The sequence below is a fragment of the Ptiloglossa arizonensis genome, chromosome 8 (assembly GCF_051014685.1).
Source record: "Ptiloglossa arizonensis isolate GNS036 chromosome 8, iyPtiAriz1_principal, whole genome shotgun sequence".
NCBI classification, from domain to species: domain Eukaryota; kingdom Metazoa; phylum Arthropoda; class Insecta; order Hymenoptera; family Colletidae; genus Ptiloglossa; species Ptiloglossa arizonensis.
The window spans coordinates 3,214,211-3,232,686 of NC_135055.1; the positions used below are offsets into that span (position 1 = coordinate 3,214,211).

At 42.0% G+C, this 18,476-nt stretch overlaps 1 protein-coding gene across 4 annotated transcripts in view; it reads right to left on the bottom strand.

The window, feature by feature from the left end:
- The window catches only part of Mxd (MAX dimerization protein), a 306,376-nt gene extending 288,357 nt beyond the window's left edge, over positions 1–18,019 (bottom strand). The window contains exons 1-4 of one of the 4 annotated variants that reach the window (XM_076319265.1): positions 17,900–18,019; positions 15,592–16,363; positions 8,098–8,191; positions 5,483–5,512 (exon numbers count right to left, since the gene is read on the bottom strand). In XM_076319265.1, the coding sequence (XP_076175380.1) occupies positions 5,483–5,512; positions 8,098–8,191; positions 15,592–15,646 (179 nt within the window). In that variant the 5' untranslated portion in view covers positions 15,647–16,363; positions 17,900–18,019. The other 3 variants (XM_076319268.1, XM_076319267.1, XM_076319266.1) reach the window with 3 other exon arrangements.
- Positions 18,020–18,476: the final 457 nt, after the last annotated feature.

Below are 18,476 nucleotides of genomic sequence, written 5' to 3' on the forward strand. Positions count from 1 at the left end.
GCGACATTTTTCAAATGCGCGAAGTTTCGCCGCGCGAAGACTCTCGGTGTTCGGGGTTGCATTCGACAGATCGTCCGGTTGAATTCTTTTTTTCTTTTTGAATATTTTCGAAATTAATCCAGCCTTTAGAAATACAAATTTTACGAAGGAAGAACACAAACAAAGCCGTAACGAGATATTTAAAAATATTTCAAGTTCCATTACGCTGGCCGCTCGAGACTGGAATTTTATTTCTCTTTTCTTTTCTTCTTTTCTTCGTACGTTTCCGAATCTGCGTCAGCCTTTGAAAATACGCATTTTATAGGCGAAAGGTCAAGGAATAATAAGATATTTTTTATTACAGGCTATTGTATCGCTGTATCTTTACGTGACCAGCAGCTCGCGGCCAATCTACGGAACCCGTATTTGAACGTGACCTGCACGACGAGTGTCATTAAACGTACCGAAAGCACAGATAACAGTGACCGATGCAACGCGAGAGTAACTTTTAGACCTTACAACGAACGATACCGCTTCTTTTACACCGACAATTTCAACGACTGGTTCTCCACTCTATAACCAAAAATAGCCCTGAACCTGTGCTTTCGATCACAAAGCTAACCCAAATCGACCGTGCACACTTCAGTCCAGACCGACTACTCGAGGCTTACTTCGGGAATCGGGGTTTCAAAGTGACCAGCAAAGAGGTCTTAAGAACCGGCTAACCGGGCAGTTGACTATTAACCAATTAACCGGTTAATCGATCATTGCGCGAGTAATACCGTTAAGATTATTCAATTACACGTACGACAAGGTAAACCGATTAAATATAGTTAACCGATGATTAAAGTGGATCGAATCTTTCATTTGTCTTTGCGAAGCACAATTGGTAGTTTTGAACATTGTATTTCCATGTTTCTTGGTTTGTACGCGTGTGCGAGCATATTATTACCTCGCCAACTGGACAATCCCTTGATAACTACTCGGTAATCATCCCCACCATTTGGTTACTTTGTTTATCATGATTCATCTCTTAAAAAAAAAATGTTTGATAATTAAGTTCGATGATTACATCTGGCAATTTTTCTGCTTTTCTTATACACACTGAAAAAAAATTGTCAAGCAGAGAATTAAATTTGACGTGTACTACAGACAATTGAACGTTATAGAAAAATTTACCCTCCACCAAAAATGAATCTTTGAAATTATTTAAAACGTACATTTCATATTTTCGCGAACTTTCGAATTGTTCGATTCCTAAATCGTAATATTAAAATTGATTTGAATCGTTCTCATCGATCAGAGGAACGATTCGTCCGCGTTAATATACGTATCGAACGAAACGAAATAATGTACCTTCGGTAAGGAGTAAAAGCACGTCGATGGTTTTGTCGTATCTATCGATTCGTCGGGTACGCGATTCCTTAAATAATCGTCTCGTACGCGCGCCGCGGTTAGCCAACGCTGACGAAACCGGTCGAATCGGGATTACGTACCGAGCGCGGGACTCCGCGACCGATGGAAAACCGTATTTCGCGCGCGCGGTTCAAAAATAGCGAAACCGTTCGCGTCGCGATGTTAAACGGCGCGCGCGCGAAATGCTTCGTGTGCCACGGATCTCCCACGGAACGTCTCGTGGCTGCGTTGCGTTATGTAACCTAACTACGTGGTGTAACGGGGCGGTTGGTCGGCGGTGGGCTTTTACATTGACCGTTTCTGTGCCACGCACCCACCTTCCCTCCTCCCGCCATAGTTTCGTCGCTTGGGGACAAAAAAAATCGATAGGCTCTCTCCCCAACGGCACACACTCACTCCTCCCTCTCGCCCGCAGCCACATCCCTCTCGATGTCTGTCCCGCTCTGTCTCTGTGTGCTCTACCGTGGCACGGAGTTCTCGTTCTCTGGCTGTTCCTGGCGTGCGGCGGGAGAGAGAGAGAGAGAGAGAGAGAGAAAAAAAAACCCCCGAGAGAAGAAAAAAAGGTGTAGAAGCGAGTAACAAAGCCCGCGCCCGGGTTTTTTTTACGTTTATGCACATTTCCGCCCCTCGGCCGGGTTTTATACCGCGCCACGAGCCCACGAATCCGTTAGCGACGGAACACACATCGCTAACCTTTGGATCGCTCGTTGCTCGCACGCACGCACGTATGCACGCGCGTATGCACGGACGCACGGCTTTTACACCCGGAGCCCGCGTGTGTAAAAATAAATTCGCAAATGAAACGTGAATTCGCGTCTGTGTCGATAACGAACCAAGAGAACCGACCCGCTGGACTGCAGGATCAGATGTTCCCCTTTGATCCAAATCGATGCCGTGTACGCGGCAGCGACAAAGACGCGCCCGATCCCGAGGACGCTTCTCGATTACCCGTGGGCTTAATGGTTCCTCCGGGCTGTTTGTTTTCTTACTTTTTAAACGCATCGTAGCCCCGGGAATTTTTCGTGTTACTTTTTTCGACCTCCGTATTTGAATTTTTCTCGGTACAGCCCGGAATAGTGAACCTCTACAATGAGAAGTAAAGAAAACAGCGATAGGTCAACTGTGAAGGTTGTAGAGCTAGGCTTAAAGGCCTTTCGAGACTCCGAGCAACGTAAACAGAAAGGACAACTTATTCGGAGCGTATTCACCGAACTTGGACTCGTTTTTCGAACCTATGAAATAAGTATCGCTGTGTACAATTTAATGTAGTGCTCGTAAGTGGAAAATAAACATTTATTTTTGTGATATTTTCCTGCTGGTTTTTTTTTTTTATCGTCTTCACATCCTCCACGAATATAGCGATACATCTAGTATCACTGGGTAATAATGAACTATCGATTAATAAGCGAAGTGAAATATTAAAACTACTTGGAATAATATTTACAGTGAGCAGAGGCCTGAATAACGAAAGTTGTATCAAAAAGTAAGAAATATATATAAAATCGTTGAATTAAAAAATCTTGCGACGACTTCAATGCGTTTAAACAATTTTTCGTGTAGTACAGGCTGTTATTCAAATTATTATGTCTTTTTCCTCGTCGAGGAGCTGCGCTGCGTACCCAATGTTTATTTTCCCTTGCTTCCGTGCTGTTCGTGTAAGCACGTTGGTAGTCTCGCTGCTTCTAATTCGAGGAAAACGAAAACGCGAGCCACTTGGGACTTTTAGATTTCCTCGAACGTTCAGATTAAATATTATAATGATCGTTAGTGCCCCCCCCCCCCCCTGCCAGTAATTATCAAACTTTATATATCGACGTCCTCTTTTCTTCTAAAAAAAAAAAAATGATCGCACCCTCCATACTATTTATAATAACATATAACAATAATAACGTATTTATACTAACGTATAAAATAACACCGATTTACAATACGTTTAACGTGTATTTTATCCTAGAAAAATTTAAGTTTTTCTCTTTCTTTTTTTTTTTTTTTTTAACGTAACAAAGACGAAGAGGATAGATCCTTTGACTCGCCTTTATTTATTTCTATATTCGTGCATCTGTTTCCTCGGACATAAATAAATAAATATAACCGACGTAGCAAGAACTCCCCCTTGTATCGTAAATCATCTGTTCATCCCCTGTTTACGTTGTACCCTGTATCTTATATAATCTCGATAAGTGAATACGTCAACTATGTTCGAAATCTACGAGTCATTATATATACAGGGTGATTCCAGAAACCGAGTTAGGGTTAAAGTTCCTTTCTAACCGAAAACAGAAAGAATTAGTAGAAATGTTGCAGTGTTTGGTAACGTTTATTTTCTTAGGACTTTATTTTTTCGGAGAATGCATCGATGCACCTGCCGGATGCAACTGCACATTTCTTTTAAACGGAACCATGTGTTTCCTGTCATGTACGCCGATTTTTGTCGTTATTCTGAACATAAAAGTACGAAGGTTCGTGTGCCGAAAAATGAATATTTAAGGAAATATTTTATATTTTATTTCATAGATGTTATCCATCCACTCGCGTACCAGGTATTCCACCATCGTTACATTCAAAACGTACATTTTTACACTATTTCCACAATATTATTAAACTGCCCGCCAGTCGTAATTAAAATTACTTCCTCCATTTTTCAACCCACACGTTGCAATAAAATATTCTTTAGAAACGAGTGGCAAATTGTCTCGCGAAATATTAATTTTTCAACGGACACAGATTAATACTTTCTACGCGCAGAACGACGAGAGAAGATTTATACAAAAGTAAATTTATGTAAAACACAAAAATTTACAATTGTACACCGTCAGTGTATCGACACGGTGAAGTAAAAATTCTTTTATTTTCGTCTGAGAAGGTGGTCCAGATTCAATTTCTAGAACCATAATTTCTCCTATGTGGTAAAGTATTACAAATGGTTCTATTTAACAAAAATTTACAATTGTACATCGTCAGTGTATCGATACGACCAAGTAAAAATTCTTTTATTTTCGTCTGAGAAGGTGGTCCAGATTCAATTTCTAGAACCATAATTTCTCCTAGGTGGTGAAGTATTACAAATGGTTCTATTTGACAAAAATTTGCAATTGTACACCGTCAGTGTATCGATACCACCAAGTAAAAATTCTTTTATTTTCGTCTGAGAAGGAGGTACGGTCCAAATTGAATTTCTCGAACCGTAATTTCTGCTAGGTGTACTTTTCGTAACACGTGGTAAAGTATTACAAATGACAATGAAATTCAAAATTGTACGCTCACATTGGTCACGATCTAGTGAACCGTTTCTCTTTCATACACTCTGGAAGGAGTAAGAACGGCGCGGGTCGCGACTTATAAATCACGTCGACAATCGGGGTTAGTACAGGCACCCTTGGAAACCTGTTCCACCGAGCGTCTCGTCGGGCATTGTTCCGCTCCATTTCGAACTTTCCTGACCCGAAGTATAGAAGGGTCGCGTCTAATCACACGTATCACGCATGTTAATTAACGGCCCGAGTCCTTTATACACTGCGAACAACGACGCGAGATAAGCGTAAATTGCTTCCAATTTAACACGCGGTGCCCAACGAGGGACGGTCATTTGTCAAACAAAAAAATACTGTGAACCTCTTGTACCAGAGTCTCGTCGCCTCCATTGTACGAGGATTTTAAGTAGTTCGTTAATGCGTACAACGACGCGACAAACGCGAATTGTTCCCGGTATTAATTTTCTAAGATCATTCACGAAACGAATAACTGTGATCAATTTGAAATTTACAATTTCTTTCCCGTTAACGGGCCAATTGTTTTCCCCTTTTTTCGGCAATGGAACAATTTTGATAATGGACATCCGATAGCAGGAATTTTCAACGAGGAAATATTTGAATTTAATTCAAGAGCAATCGAACGAAACAGTTGTAACAATTTTTCAACCTATGTTGAGAGTCGATGGGAATTTTCAGACATTTTTTTTACTATCTGGTAACGTTGTGTAGAATTATTACTCCACTTGTTAGTCTGCGTATGCGGTATTTTGATTATACAAGGGAAACAAAACGAGAGCTGAAAGGGGTTAAGTTAATAAGATAAATAAAGTACTCACCTATTTTTCTCTAGTTCGTTATGAGTAGTCCTGCAATGGAAAGAACGTTCTTGTTAGTTGCAACGATGTGAAAAAACTGGATGTATTTAAAGCAACGAGGAATGCTTCAAACACGAAAATATAAAAAATGTGTTTTTATCGCGGAGAATTACACGCGAAATTAGTCTCTGGTTATCTAAAACGGTAGCTTACAGGAGCTAATTTTCAAGTTAACTGAAATTGTTTTGCCGACATGTCGCACAATTAATTCTAACTGGTAAATTTCTGCTTTGCACCGAATATACAGAATATATTTATCCTAGAATTTGAAACCAAGAAAACAATTCTTACAACTATAAATCCCAAAATTATTCGGGTTTAATTTAACTATGCACGCGTCGTGACAATTTTTGAATACTTTGCAACGATATGGAAAAAATTATTATCGACTTCAAGGTACTCCGCAACTAAAAATCAAAGTATACAATTCAAATCGTGACTTAAAGTAATCGAAGAACAGGACGTTCATTTAACGAAACTTTTCCGTCACGAGTATCGATTTTCCTTACCGTTTGCCACTAATTTGAATTTCTTTAAGAACTAAAAGCATGAAAAGAAGACCGTTCGTCCAATTCGTTATGTTCGTTGATTCGAACGAATTCAACATTCGGGGATAATTGAATATTCGAGCGAAACAATTGAAAGGAACAAGCGTCAACGACATTTCAAGGTCGAGCTCACTTTTTTTTTTTTTTTTTTTTTTTTTACAGCAAGCTGCGCCTTCTATTCTATAGGATGATAACTGGTTTCGAGACAAGCCCGACGACAAGGTCGCAAACATGTAATGGAATGACTTCGAAGATACGTCTCGTCGACCAGTTGAACGTCGAAATTATGAACGTCTATTGTGAAGAACGATAGAATCAGATACGCATGTTAACAAGTTAAACATCGAGACTTCGAGCCTCCATTGCGGACAACGATGACGTAAGATGCACTACTACGATCATGTTCCTCGCGATCTTGAACGACCTTGCGCGACAGATCGTTGAACTCGCCCCAAAGGTGTTCACTTTGTGCGATAAAAAATACGTTTCGTTGAAAAAATAAAAAAAAAGAAAGAAAGAAAAAAGAAAGAAAGAAAAGTGACTGACCTTGAAATGTCCTTGACGCCTCCATCCGCCGAATCTTTCCCCGTGCATTCACAATCGACTCTCTTTCACCTCTTCAGGGACGAATTATTATTTAAAATTGAAACTCGAACCGAATTTGACGTGTGACATTCACCGATCGCTTGTTACATCGTTAGAAAATTGAACCATGAAAATGCTTCGTCTCGATTTCAGTGATCATTACCACGTTACAATATTTGCAATTGGTTCGTGCATTCGTAAATTGATACACTACTCAAGAGGATTGGATTCTGATTTTCAGACAAGTTCTGACAATTAAACAATCCTTACCCTGACCGATATTGAATATTTAATTTATTCGACAGCTATTAGGATAGTATTTTTTGGTTAGTGAATTCTTACCGAATTTAATTTCGCTGATTTCTAACTTCGAGTGATTGATACGTTGATCATTCTTTCGAGAATGGTGTAATCCATTAAAGGTAGTATTTGATATAAATATTTTTGTAGAATATCTAATATTGCATCTTGCAAATTTAACCACTGTTTTTTACATATTATTGATAGTGACAGTTATTCAAGTTACAGATCTTACAATCACTTCGAGCAGTGTACATACCGTAAAACTTCAATGGGATTGTGTAAATTTGATTCAATTGCAGGTAGGATTCAATTTCCGTGAATTCAACGTTTGACTCTCAGGCGTGTACTCCTTTCGTGAACATTTATTTTTAAATTATATTACTTATATACGGGCAATATACTTATAGGCGCTGAGTTTTATGTAATCCGGCACTACACAGATCAAGAGCTAATGCAGTTTTGAATTACAGATTAAAAATAAATATTCCTGAGGAGGGTTCGTAGCCAGTACCGAAACGCTGAATTCACTGAAATTGGATGCTACTCTCACTGACCAAATAAAATTTACATAAGCCTATATATAGAAGGTGCGGCAAAACTCGTGGTACCGGCGAGAACAGTGTGATGCCTTGTACGAAAATAAATCGAAATTTTTCAACGAACATTCGTCTACGTTACGTATACGTATTAAAATGTGTTAAAAAAATCGGCCGGATGAATACTAGAAAAATACAGACGTCGAACTAAATTTTCGTGTTACAAGAATTCGAGTAAAACAATTGAAAAATTACCGATATGGAAATCACTTTATCTACGAGCATTGAAATATCTCAACTGAAAATAACGTATAAAACCTGTATACAACGTGCGATCTCTGAGCGAAATATTCAAATCTTTGAAATACGAAAAAAAACAAAAAAAAAACACAAAAAAATTCGCAAAGTACATCCAGAACAAGCTCCGTGTTCGCATACTCGAATTCTTTTTCAAAACGCCCCGATCCGGGTCCACGACCCGTTAGATTATAACGCAATTAACGCTACGAACGAAATTCGAAAGAAGACAGCTGCGCGCGCATCGATACGATACACGTCGTATATACACGAAAAATTGAAATACTGATGCGATAAATGTACCCACCTGCTGCCCTGGGATTTTTTCGTCTTTGGCCTTTTTGTGACCGTCCGCATATCATCGGGTATCGGCATCGTCGAAGCGTAGCCATGTTCAGCTTCTGCAATGACAAACCAATCGTCGATCAGCGGGGCCCTGATATTCGCATCGCGCGAATTCCGCAAGGCACTGGCGAGACGGCCGCGAAAAAACCGCCGCCGCGGCGAACATGACTCGCGGACTCGTGCTCGTTAAGCGCGTACACGGAGCCGGGGCGACGTGGCGGAATAAAGTCACGTTCTGTCTTGCTAACGTAACTTACTGCGGCATTAAAGCCGCGCGCAAACACCGCTTCGCGCCTTCGGCATCGACGATCCGCGAGCGCGGAAACACCGGGATTTATGTTACGATTTTCAGTTAACGCCGCCACGAGCCGAACGAGGACCGCGTGGCCGCGAGACTAACCGCCCGTACGGTGAATAAATTCGTAAACGTAACAATGCGGCAACTTCCGTGAGATTGCTGCGATCGAATATCCGTCGACGACGTACACCGAGTTCTGCGCGGTGTCTCGTCTCGTTCACGGTCAACGAAACACTGCTGTTTACGATTTCCACGGTTGACTTTGAAAGCCTCTGCCGGTGGTACCAACGCGATACACACCGAGTTCGTCGCACGTAGTTCGTCGAATATTTTCGTTTCTGTTTCTGGTGTCGGCGAGGTTCCAGTTTAAAGTCGTTATTTGTTTACTTTTCGCGATCACCTTCGACGTTCTTCGGTAATCGTAATTGACGATAGAAGTATCTGTGGTAGAGTCCATTCGAAGTGGACACGTATCTTCGAGATTAGAGGGGGGAAATTAATTTAGTAATTAGTAGTAATTAGGTATTGCGGGAAAAGTCTGAAGATAGTTGAGTAATTTTAATGAGAAATTGTGAGAATGTAACAGATCGAATTGGTCCCTTTGGTAATTGTAGTATTGTAGAGAAAATGTATAAATTATGGAATGAAATAACGAAGGAAAAATTCGGTGTGTTTAGAATTTGTAGTAGTAATTGTGTATTGTATGAATAGTAATTGTAGTATTATAGAGAAAATGTATAAATTATAGAATGAAATAACGAAGGAAAAATTCTGTGTGTTTAGAATTTGTAGTAGTAATTGTGTATTGTATGAATAGTAATTGTAGTATTATAGAGAAAATGTATAAATTATAGAATGAATAAGGAAAGAAAAATTCTGTTTGTCTAGTAAATATTACTATACGTAATATGTAATATACAATCATGTACGATTACATATTATAATTAGTCTAGTGCAGTCACTTTCGACACTGTAGGATAATTGTAATTAACAGTAGAAGTACCTATGGTAGTTTCTGTTTGGACCGGACACGTATCTTCGAGATTAGAGGGGGGAAATTAATTTAGGAATATTGTTGGTTTTCTGTTTGAATAATTATCACAGGGTATTGCGGGAAAGGACTGAAGATAGTTGAGTAATTTTAAAGAGAAATTGTGAGAACGAAACTGATCAAATTGGTCCCTTTGGTAATTATAGTATTATAGAGAAAATGTATAAATTATAGAATGAATAAGGAAAGAAAAATTCTGTGTGTTTAGTAAATATTACTGTATGTAATATGTAATATATAATCGTGTATGAACTAGTCTAAAGTCGTTATTTTTATTTACTGTGTGCAGTCACTTTCGACACTGTAGAATAATTGTAATTAACAGTAGAAGTACCTATGGTAGTTAGTATTTGGACCGCATGTATAGTTTCGAAATTATGAAAAGCAAATTAATTTACAAACATTTTTAATTTTATATTTAAATAATTATCATGGGGTATTGCAGGCAATAGAACTGGTGATGGTTGAGTAACTTTAAAGAGAAATTGTGAGAACGAAACAGGTCAAATTGGTCCCTTTGGTAATTATAGTATTATAGAGAAAATATATAAATTATAGAATGAAATAACGAAGGAAAAATTCGGTGTGTTTAGAACATGTTTCACGTGTACTGTACGTAATGTAAAATACGTCTTGTACATTTTTTACTCTAAAAAGGAGGGAATATGACAATGGAGGTACAATAACTTGGAGGAACGAAGGAAACAGAAGTAATAAATGGTTAAGAGTATACTAAACGTTACTGATTTCAATACTGGCTTTGTTTTTGATAATTAATATCAAGACTCGCGTTAAAATGTTCCAAAAGAAACAACCCGAGTAATCGCTTTCCAAAGATCAGCGTTCGCTGACTCACCAAAGTGCATAAGAACACTTTGCGCCTGGTTCTTGTGGGTAAACATTAATTCCCGGTTTCAAGTGACAAAACCGGGACCGCTGGTTCGCTTCAAAACGGAATAAGATAGCAATTTTTATCTCGAGCCGAGAAAAGCAAATAGGATATGACGAGAGTGAGCAAAGCAGAGATACGCGCATTCAACGGTGGATCGCCGCTATTGCAAAATGAAATTTTCTATAATTTTCGTTATACTTTCACGAAGACATTACCAATGAATCGACGAGATTTCCCCGATGAAAATGAATCCACACACGACCTCGTTCGGTTCACTTCTAATTATATATACTTCTATATATACGTAATTGGAAATTTTTCAAAATTAATTCGAAGAACGTGTAATTAAAAATAGTCCCAATGAGGTCGTGTTCGGGCTCGTTTTCATCGGAGTTTCATCGGTAATACTCTCGTGAAAAATACACAAACTTTAATTTTCATTAACAGACGAAGCTTCGTATCGAATATCGTCTCGAATATCGTCTCGAATACTCGACTTAAATTCGTACAGAGAACGAGAAACCTTTGCACCACGAATACGTAACGAATACGATAAATATACAATTCTCGCTTTCGAGCGACAAACTTTACCTCGGATTCGTGCAACAGAATCATTGACATCTGTCACAGACATCTTCGTCTCGATTCGAGATGAAAAATCGCTCCCTGCCCCGCTCTCGAGCGATCAAACGATCAAACGATCAAACGATCAAACGATCCCGAGTTTGTGACTTGAAAGCGGGTACCACTGTACCTAAGCGCTCCCTCCAGGAATTCTTCCGTTACATAAATTTGCCTATCAACGAACAAAAATAGCGCCGACTGTAGCACCGCCGTTAAAATCACTCCAATCACGAACGTACGAATAATTGTGCTCGAACGTCAATCGAGAAATTGATATTACGTAACCGTACGAACAGCGGGAGGATCTTAGGTAAGGACACGCGGCGAAAAAAACCCGTGGCTGAAAACACCGCGGCGAATCTTAGTCATCGTAACGAGTAGTGTAAATTATAAATGGCTCCTCCTTTGGCGAGTCTTTTCGCCCCGATCCTCATCATCGTACAACGGACTTAATGGCAGCCGGTGAAAAAGAACACGCGCACCCGCGACATCGACCATCTGTCCTCGTGAAAGAAGAAAAGCGTCTCGTTCGCATGCCATGACCATAAGGCTGCACTCGCGTCATGCAAAAGAGAAATTCGCGCGGTGAATAGCGCGCCAAAGTTACGAGGAGAGAAAAAGAAAGAGAAAGAGAGGGGGAGAGGGCTGGTTTTTAGAAACCAAACAGGAGATAGAGGGTCGTGGCGCGGCTATTTCCAAAAATTCGAACAAAACAGGAAACCCGTCTGTGCGTGGGAATCCTGGAACAAAGGATCGAAAATAATAGCCGAGATTTTGTTTTCTCCGGTTGGCCCTTTTTTTTTCCATCGGCCGGGCTCGTTGGCGTTAAACTATTCGCTGAGAATCGTTTACTGGGAAGCGTTACGTTGTTTTCGTTCGTTAAATAATTCTTGTCTTTCAAGTCGGTTCACTTCGCGCGGAAATTTTCGACGAAAGTCGCGCAAAACGATGCTTCTCAAAATTGTACAGTGGCGCCGCCACCCCTGAAGAGAGAATCGGAAATTTAAAGAGAAAAAAAAACAGTTTTTTTACAGTTCAGGATAATTCGTTGAAAATTAAATTCTTCTCGACAATTTCGTTCAACGTTTCATTTTTCTCGTTGAATATCAAAAATTATTCAATTCAATGATCTCCGGTTGGAATAAATACGCGTTGTCTTTGCACTGATAAATGAACTTATATTCGCCACTGGGAACAGAACTGAAAGTTTCGAGGCTGTAATTACAAAAATGCAGATAAAAAAAAAAAGAAAAATTCGAACCTACACAAGAACCCGGGTTGTTCGATACCCAGTAACAACAAACTATTATTACGTAGGGTATACATCGTGCACGAAGTAACCTTTCGTCTATTAAATACAAAATTGCCTCGATAGAGACGAGAATGTTCGGTGCGTGAGACGTGTAATGCGTGATACCGCAAACGCACGAAAACGAGAGAGAGAGAGAGAGAGAGAGAGAGAGAGAGAGAGAGAGAGAGAGAGAGAGAGAGAGAGAGAGAGAGAGAGGAAGTTGCGAAGAACAACTTGACGAAAGAAGTTCAGTCATTCGAGTTATTTCACTCGAGCGACGACCGAACAAGAGACGAAAGACGGTCGACCGTAGAGCGATGAATTAACAAAACATTCTCCTCCCTTTGGATTTCACCGAACGAGTAGTGTAGCGGGGAGGTAAAAGTGCACAACGCGTGAACGTGTAACGTTCCCGAATATCCTCTACGCGGTGTCGTTGCCGGCGCGTGTATATTACGCTCGTTAACGGTCACGTATATTTTTCTGCCACACGGTGGCGCGTCGTGTTACGTCACGGGACACGTGTAAAGTTTTCTTTCGGTAGTTCCGAATTGGCGAGAGGAACGAATCGTAAAGGTCAAAAGAAGTCATCAGAGACACGAGGCAGAAACAAACATTTGCGCTCTCCTTTCCGTTTTTCTCTCGTCCCGGTGGCAACAGAAAGGAGAATTGAAAACACGCCCCCCCCCCCCCCCCGAATCGTCAACGGAGCAATTCAACGTAGTTTCGCGAGAGTAGACGAAAGTGTATTCCGCCGTCGAGCGTCCCGACACTCTTCGAAGTTTCTCGCATACGGACAATTTGATTCGCTGGGACGTATTCATCGCGTAACTCCGTCGTGGCGCAATGAAATTCGCTAATGCCGGTCGGAACATTAGTTTAACGCTCGGTGAACGCGTTCACTGCGATCGAAGCCGATTAACGGGGTCGCCTCGAACGACCTCTGAAAGGACTCAAACTCGTGACTCACGTTTTTCGGTGACCAGCCTTTTGTTCAACACGAGCCACTAAATCGAGTGTTAACCCTTCTCTAGCAGTTATGCACGAAATATGTTATTCGCCGTATTATTCGCTTTCTACTTTGCAGTCTAAATTCGTACAATGGTCGATTTACCGGTGCAGTGGCCAACGATCGAAGGTACGAGAGAAACGTTTTTTAAATTTGATCGAATATCGCACGATTTTTAAGATACGAAATTTTTTCTAACCCCTTTTTTATGATACGTTGTGTAATTTTATTAATATATGTAACGGTAATGTTGTATATAATTTACTCAATTTTTATATTCACGGATTTCGATTAATAAAATTAATTCTACCTTACGTTATTATAATTTTTAATTGTAAACATCGTTTGTGGAGAATCACGATATCGTTGATTGTTAATTTTTGTAAAGTATTCACGTTCCAAAATCGGTTGAATTTTCATTTTTCGTAATTATTTAACATTCTCGTTACAATTATTCGCCAGCCTCAAAAGTTTAAGGAGAGGTTAAGAAACGTGAAAATGAAATGTTGTAATCGAATTATTGATCGTTGAACATTGATGCAGCGACATTGAAACATTTTAATGTTTCAAACAATTTCCTATAAAAATAGCTCACCAGCGACATCTAACTTTCTACAGTTCGTTCACGCTCATCGTCGATCCCTGTAATTCTAACCCTTCGATCACGTGCCAAATTTATCTAAAATTGTTGCAAAAATAAATTTCATTGTTAAAATAGTATTCAACCTCCTGCCTAAAATTCGGCCATTTTACAACATAGTCTGAACAAGACCGTACAGCTTTCACGCTAATAAGCGTTCTTTTACATGGTCGTATCGTTTGGAAGCGTTTTTGAGGAAGGCTCGTGCCAAATAGGCCAATTAATATAACGTAATAGCCTTATCTCGCGTATCTGTATAATAGTTAATGCTCGATCGACGAGTCGCCGTGATTCTCCCCGAGTTCCTCTCGATAAACGGCCAACAAACCTACGCGAAAAGATCTTTCTGGAGCTCGCCGCGTTGAATTTGTGCTCGTGAACAGGCACACGAAACGTCCCTCGCTCGCGTGATGCGAGCTTAACAACGAGAGATCGATGCACGTAATGGCGGGAGAGGAGAGAAACAAAGAAGCCGTTCTCTCGGGGTGTTTGGTTGAACGTGTGTACGTGACGCGCGCACCGTACCACGCGGATCTTAAAAGAAACAGGAAAGAATTACAACACCGTAAATCTCAACCAGCTATTCGAAGGCGAAACGCGGTATCGCGGAGAAATGCAAAGCGACGCAACGTTTATTGTGATCCGTGTATTTTGGTTATTTACGTCACCGTGCGATACGCTCCGATGATATATGAAAACCGATTCGGAACATTCGTACCGGTGCATATTAGAAACGCCGACGTAGCAAAGTCACGCGACACTGAATTTACTAGACAGCGATGCCATATTTCGAGAGAAAAAAAAAAGAAAAAAAAACTATACCATTGCACAAACCTTGTGTATTAGGATCATGGACGGAGTAACGGTCGAATTTTTCTATGGAGACCGCGCGCGCGCCATACGAATGGCAGCGAGAGGACAAACGGAAACAATCGAGCTCGCGAAATGGAAAAGATACGAAGAGAAAAGGAGATAACGCGCGATTCAGCGGGAGAACGCGAAAGAACGCAGCATCGAGTACGACGCAGCAGTATTATAAGTAGAGTGATAAAATGAGATCATCGTTGACGCTTCTCACGCACTGTTGCACACGTACACGGCGACCGACCTACGCAGCACGACACAACACGACCGTGCGCGCGGTGAAAAAAAAAAAAAAACAAAGCGTATACATTTGCCGGTGTTTACCGGCGTGGCCCGAAGAACGGGCGTGCGCTATATTACGTCAGAAGAGCAATACCATCGACGAAGGTCGGGCGATCCGTTCCAAAACAGTACCGATTCTATGGCGCAAAAAAATATTCGCAGTCGCTTTCTGAATCCAATTCGGTATCCGTTGGAGTTTATCGTCGACGCGTCACGTGGAACAATGGAACGAGAACATTCCGATTCGAGACTAAATTTGTCGCAACGATCGGACAGAAATCGGAAGAAAAGCGGGAAACGAAGAAGCAGCGAAGCGAGGACAGACGTAATAACAAAAGTCGCTTTCCGAGATCCAATGGCGGCACACGCACGTTAGTTGCCATGTGCCAATGACACGACATACACGCGCATATCGGCGCAGCTTGACAGCGTTCGAAATGAGAGGTGGTGGGAGGTTAGGGGAGACGAGAGAGAAGAAAATATGCAGCGCCAGAACAGTACTCACCTCTTTCCCTTCGTTCAATATACTCAGCGGCCTGTAGTAGGGCAGCAATGCTCATATTTCCCCGGTTTGGCGTAATTCTGGCGGCTTCGGTTCACTACCTCTTTCCCTGCAATCCCCGGCACTTGCACCGCGCGACACACAATGCGATAAACGTTCAGAAACGCACACGAGCAGGCCCGTACACCGCGGCGATGTGTTGCTGTTGTTGTTGTTGATGTTGATGTTGCTGGTTGGCGCTGCTGTCGCTTCTTGAACTTTTCTCTCCACCCGCCTGTTCGACCGCCTATCCTTCTCTTCCTTCTCTTCCTCCTCTTCCTCCGCCACCTCTTCCTCCTTTTCTCGTCCGTCCGCGCGCCTCGCTGGCTGCGTTCACTTAGATGCACGTAACAACACACACGAGGTTAGCACGATTTCCAACGGGCGCTAGATTCGCGGACGGCAAATCGACGGCCAGGCCTCACCAACCGCGATAGACATCAAGAACCGTCTTTTTTTTTTTTCTCTCGATCCTCGCTCCTGTTTCTCGAATATATTTTTCTCCGTCCGTTACCTGTTCACGAATTCAACAACTTTCTCGTCTCTATTTCCTTCGCGTCTGTCCCTCACTCAAAGTTCTCCTTGACAGTTTGCTTGTCCACCGTGTTCTTTTTCCCTTTTCCTCAACGACGTTTCACTTTACTACGTGTTAGTCTTCTTCTTTTCCCCCTCTTTCTCGCTTTCTGCCTGACTTCGTCGGTTCTCTTCCTCCTTCACCTTCGTTTCACAACATTCACTGCGATCACACCAAAACACGTGAAAGCAAATTCAACGCCCGGAATACGAGGCAAGAATACGACGCGCTGCTGCTCTACCACTTCCTTGCACGGAGTCGCGTGCGAGCGAACCGAGAGTGTGTGTTTCGCAATTACAGGAAAGGAGATAGAACGAATTGCGAACGGTACAATTTGAAAAGAGGCACTACGGGCAAAGTCACTAGGCGAATCGAAAGGGTCGAGATTACGCGCGTCACCGGTAATTTATCGCGGACGAGCGAACGAACGCGAAAGAACCTGACCTCGATTGGGTGGCCGGTTTGACTCGTGCGCGCTCGGAAAACTATTATTTTTGGTCGAATATCGTTGACGGTGTGTGGCGTGCATGTGTTTGCGACCACTTTACGTGCCGGCTACTTGTTTTGTGCAGCGACCTTGAACGCGTAGATCTTACGGAGCCGTACACCGCGACATAGGAGAATGGTTCTAGATGTTGCGATATTTCAAACGTCCACGCGAACCATCGCGACTATCTACAATCGAATTTGAATGTCGAGTTACGCGAAACGGGGAGAATTTCTTACAGACGATGACTTTCTTCGAAGGCTACAAAAATGGTATCACAAACGGAGCTATCCGACTGTATTTTAATACGAAGAAAACGTTCGATTCGCACAAACCGATTGTCCCGTTTCCCCGATCCACGAGTGTAACTCGGTCAACTTCTCGCTGTGTCAATGATTCCCATCAAACTCACGCATTGCGATGCGCAATGTTCGTGGTAGCGACGAAACGAACACTCGTAAAGTCCTGTGTCAATAAAACTATAATTTGCTAGTCAGAGAAAACGTACGCTGTCACGCGCGAAACAACACACAGCAAATCTTCTAGAAACTCGCATCGTAAGCGGCCGATCGTGGTGGTGCTTGTACTGGTTTTCCGTTCAGGATGAGAACACAGAGAAGTGCTCCCTTGATTCCGTTCTCGACTGGATTGCGAACGATTTTGAGAACACATGCACGTCACGCCACACAACACGCCCACGCACACGCGCGCAACGTAAATGAAAATGCGTGTAAATGATCGGTAACGAGTGTGGTTTCCATAAGAAAAACAACAGCAACACGGTGGTGCACACACGTTGTGTGTCGAACGTTGCGCCAATGTAATGTGAGAAAGGAGTGATACGCAATACGCGAAAGAAACTTTAAGAGTTACGAGTGTGTATACCGCGTATCTGACAATGCGTTAACGTACATTTCTGACAACGTTCTAACGTGGATGTGGTACCTATCGTCTTGTATACATGGCACTAGTAAACGCGTGCGTGTGTAGGATGTAGAGGATCGAATGTATTTCGACCCTATCGTCCACCTAGTGACATTTGGCACGTCGGATACGTTCGCTCACACACGAAAGTAGGCGCAGCTGAGCGACGACATAAAGAAAGACGGTCACTGTGAATCGGCACTGCCTAACACTACTGCTGCACAGGTTTTCGCGGGTACAGAGAGGGGGGGTCTAGCCAGGACAAAGAAAAGGAGGCTCGAACTGACCGACGACGACGAGCCCACGAGCCCCCGACGACGACGACGACGACGACGACGACGACGACTACGACAAGCCGACGAGCGAGCGACAGCCTGATACCTCCGCACTTCGCGAGCACTCTCACGCATTTATCGATGTCAAACGTCTCTGCACCGTAGAAGCACCAGGCGTCGTTTCTTACGGGTTCGCTGATTGGCCGAGCGGTGCGCGAGTGCACTGCCTTGGCCAATCAACGTTGGCAACACGAGGCTGCCGTATGAGCCGCCACCAGCACCGGTGGTGTCACGTGAATCTCATGCCCGAAAACAAAACAAACAGCTGGCCGTGTTCCTTGCCTCGCACTCTTGCACGCTATCGTGCGTGTACTTTTGATGCACGATATTCCCGGAGTAGCTATCCCCTTCGTTCTATACAATGTACAAAAATCAAAGAATCGCATATCACGAAGTAATGTATTGATAAAACTCATTGTTACCGATCAAATCGAAGAATAAGCTATTAACAATCTAATCAATTTTTAAATCATTTAAAATACGGTTTACACGCTTTTTTACAATTTATTCGTTTCTTCTGGGTCGAAAA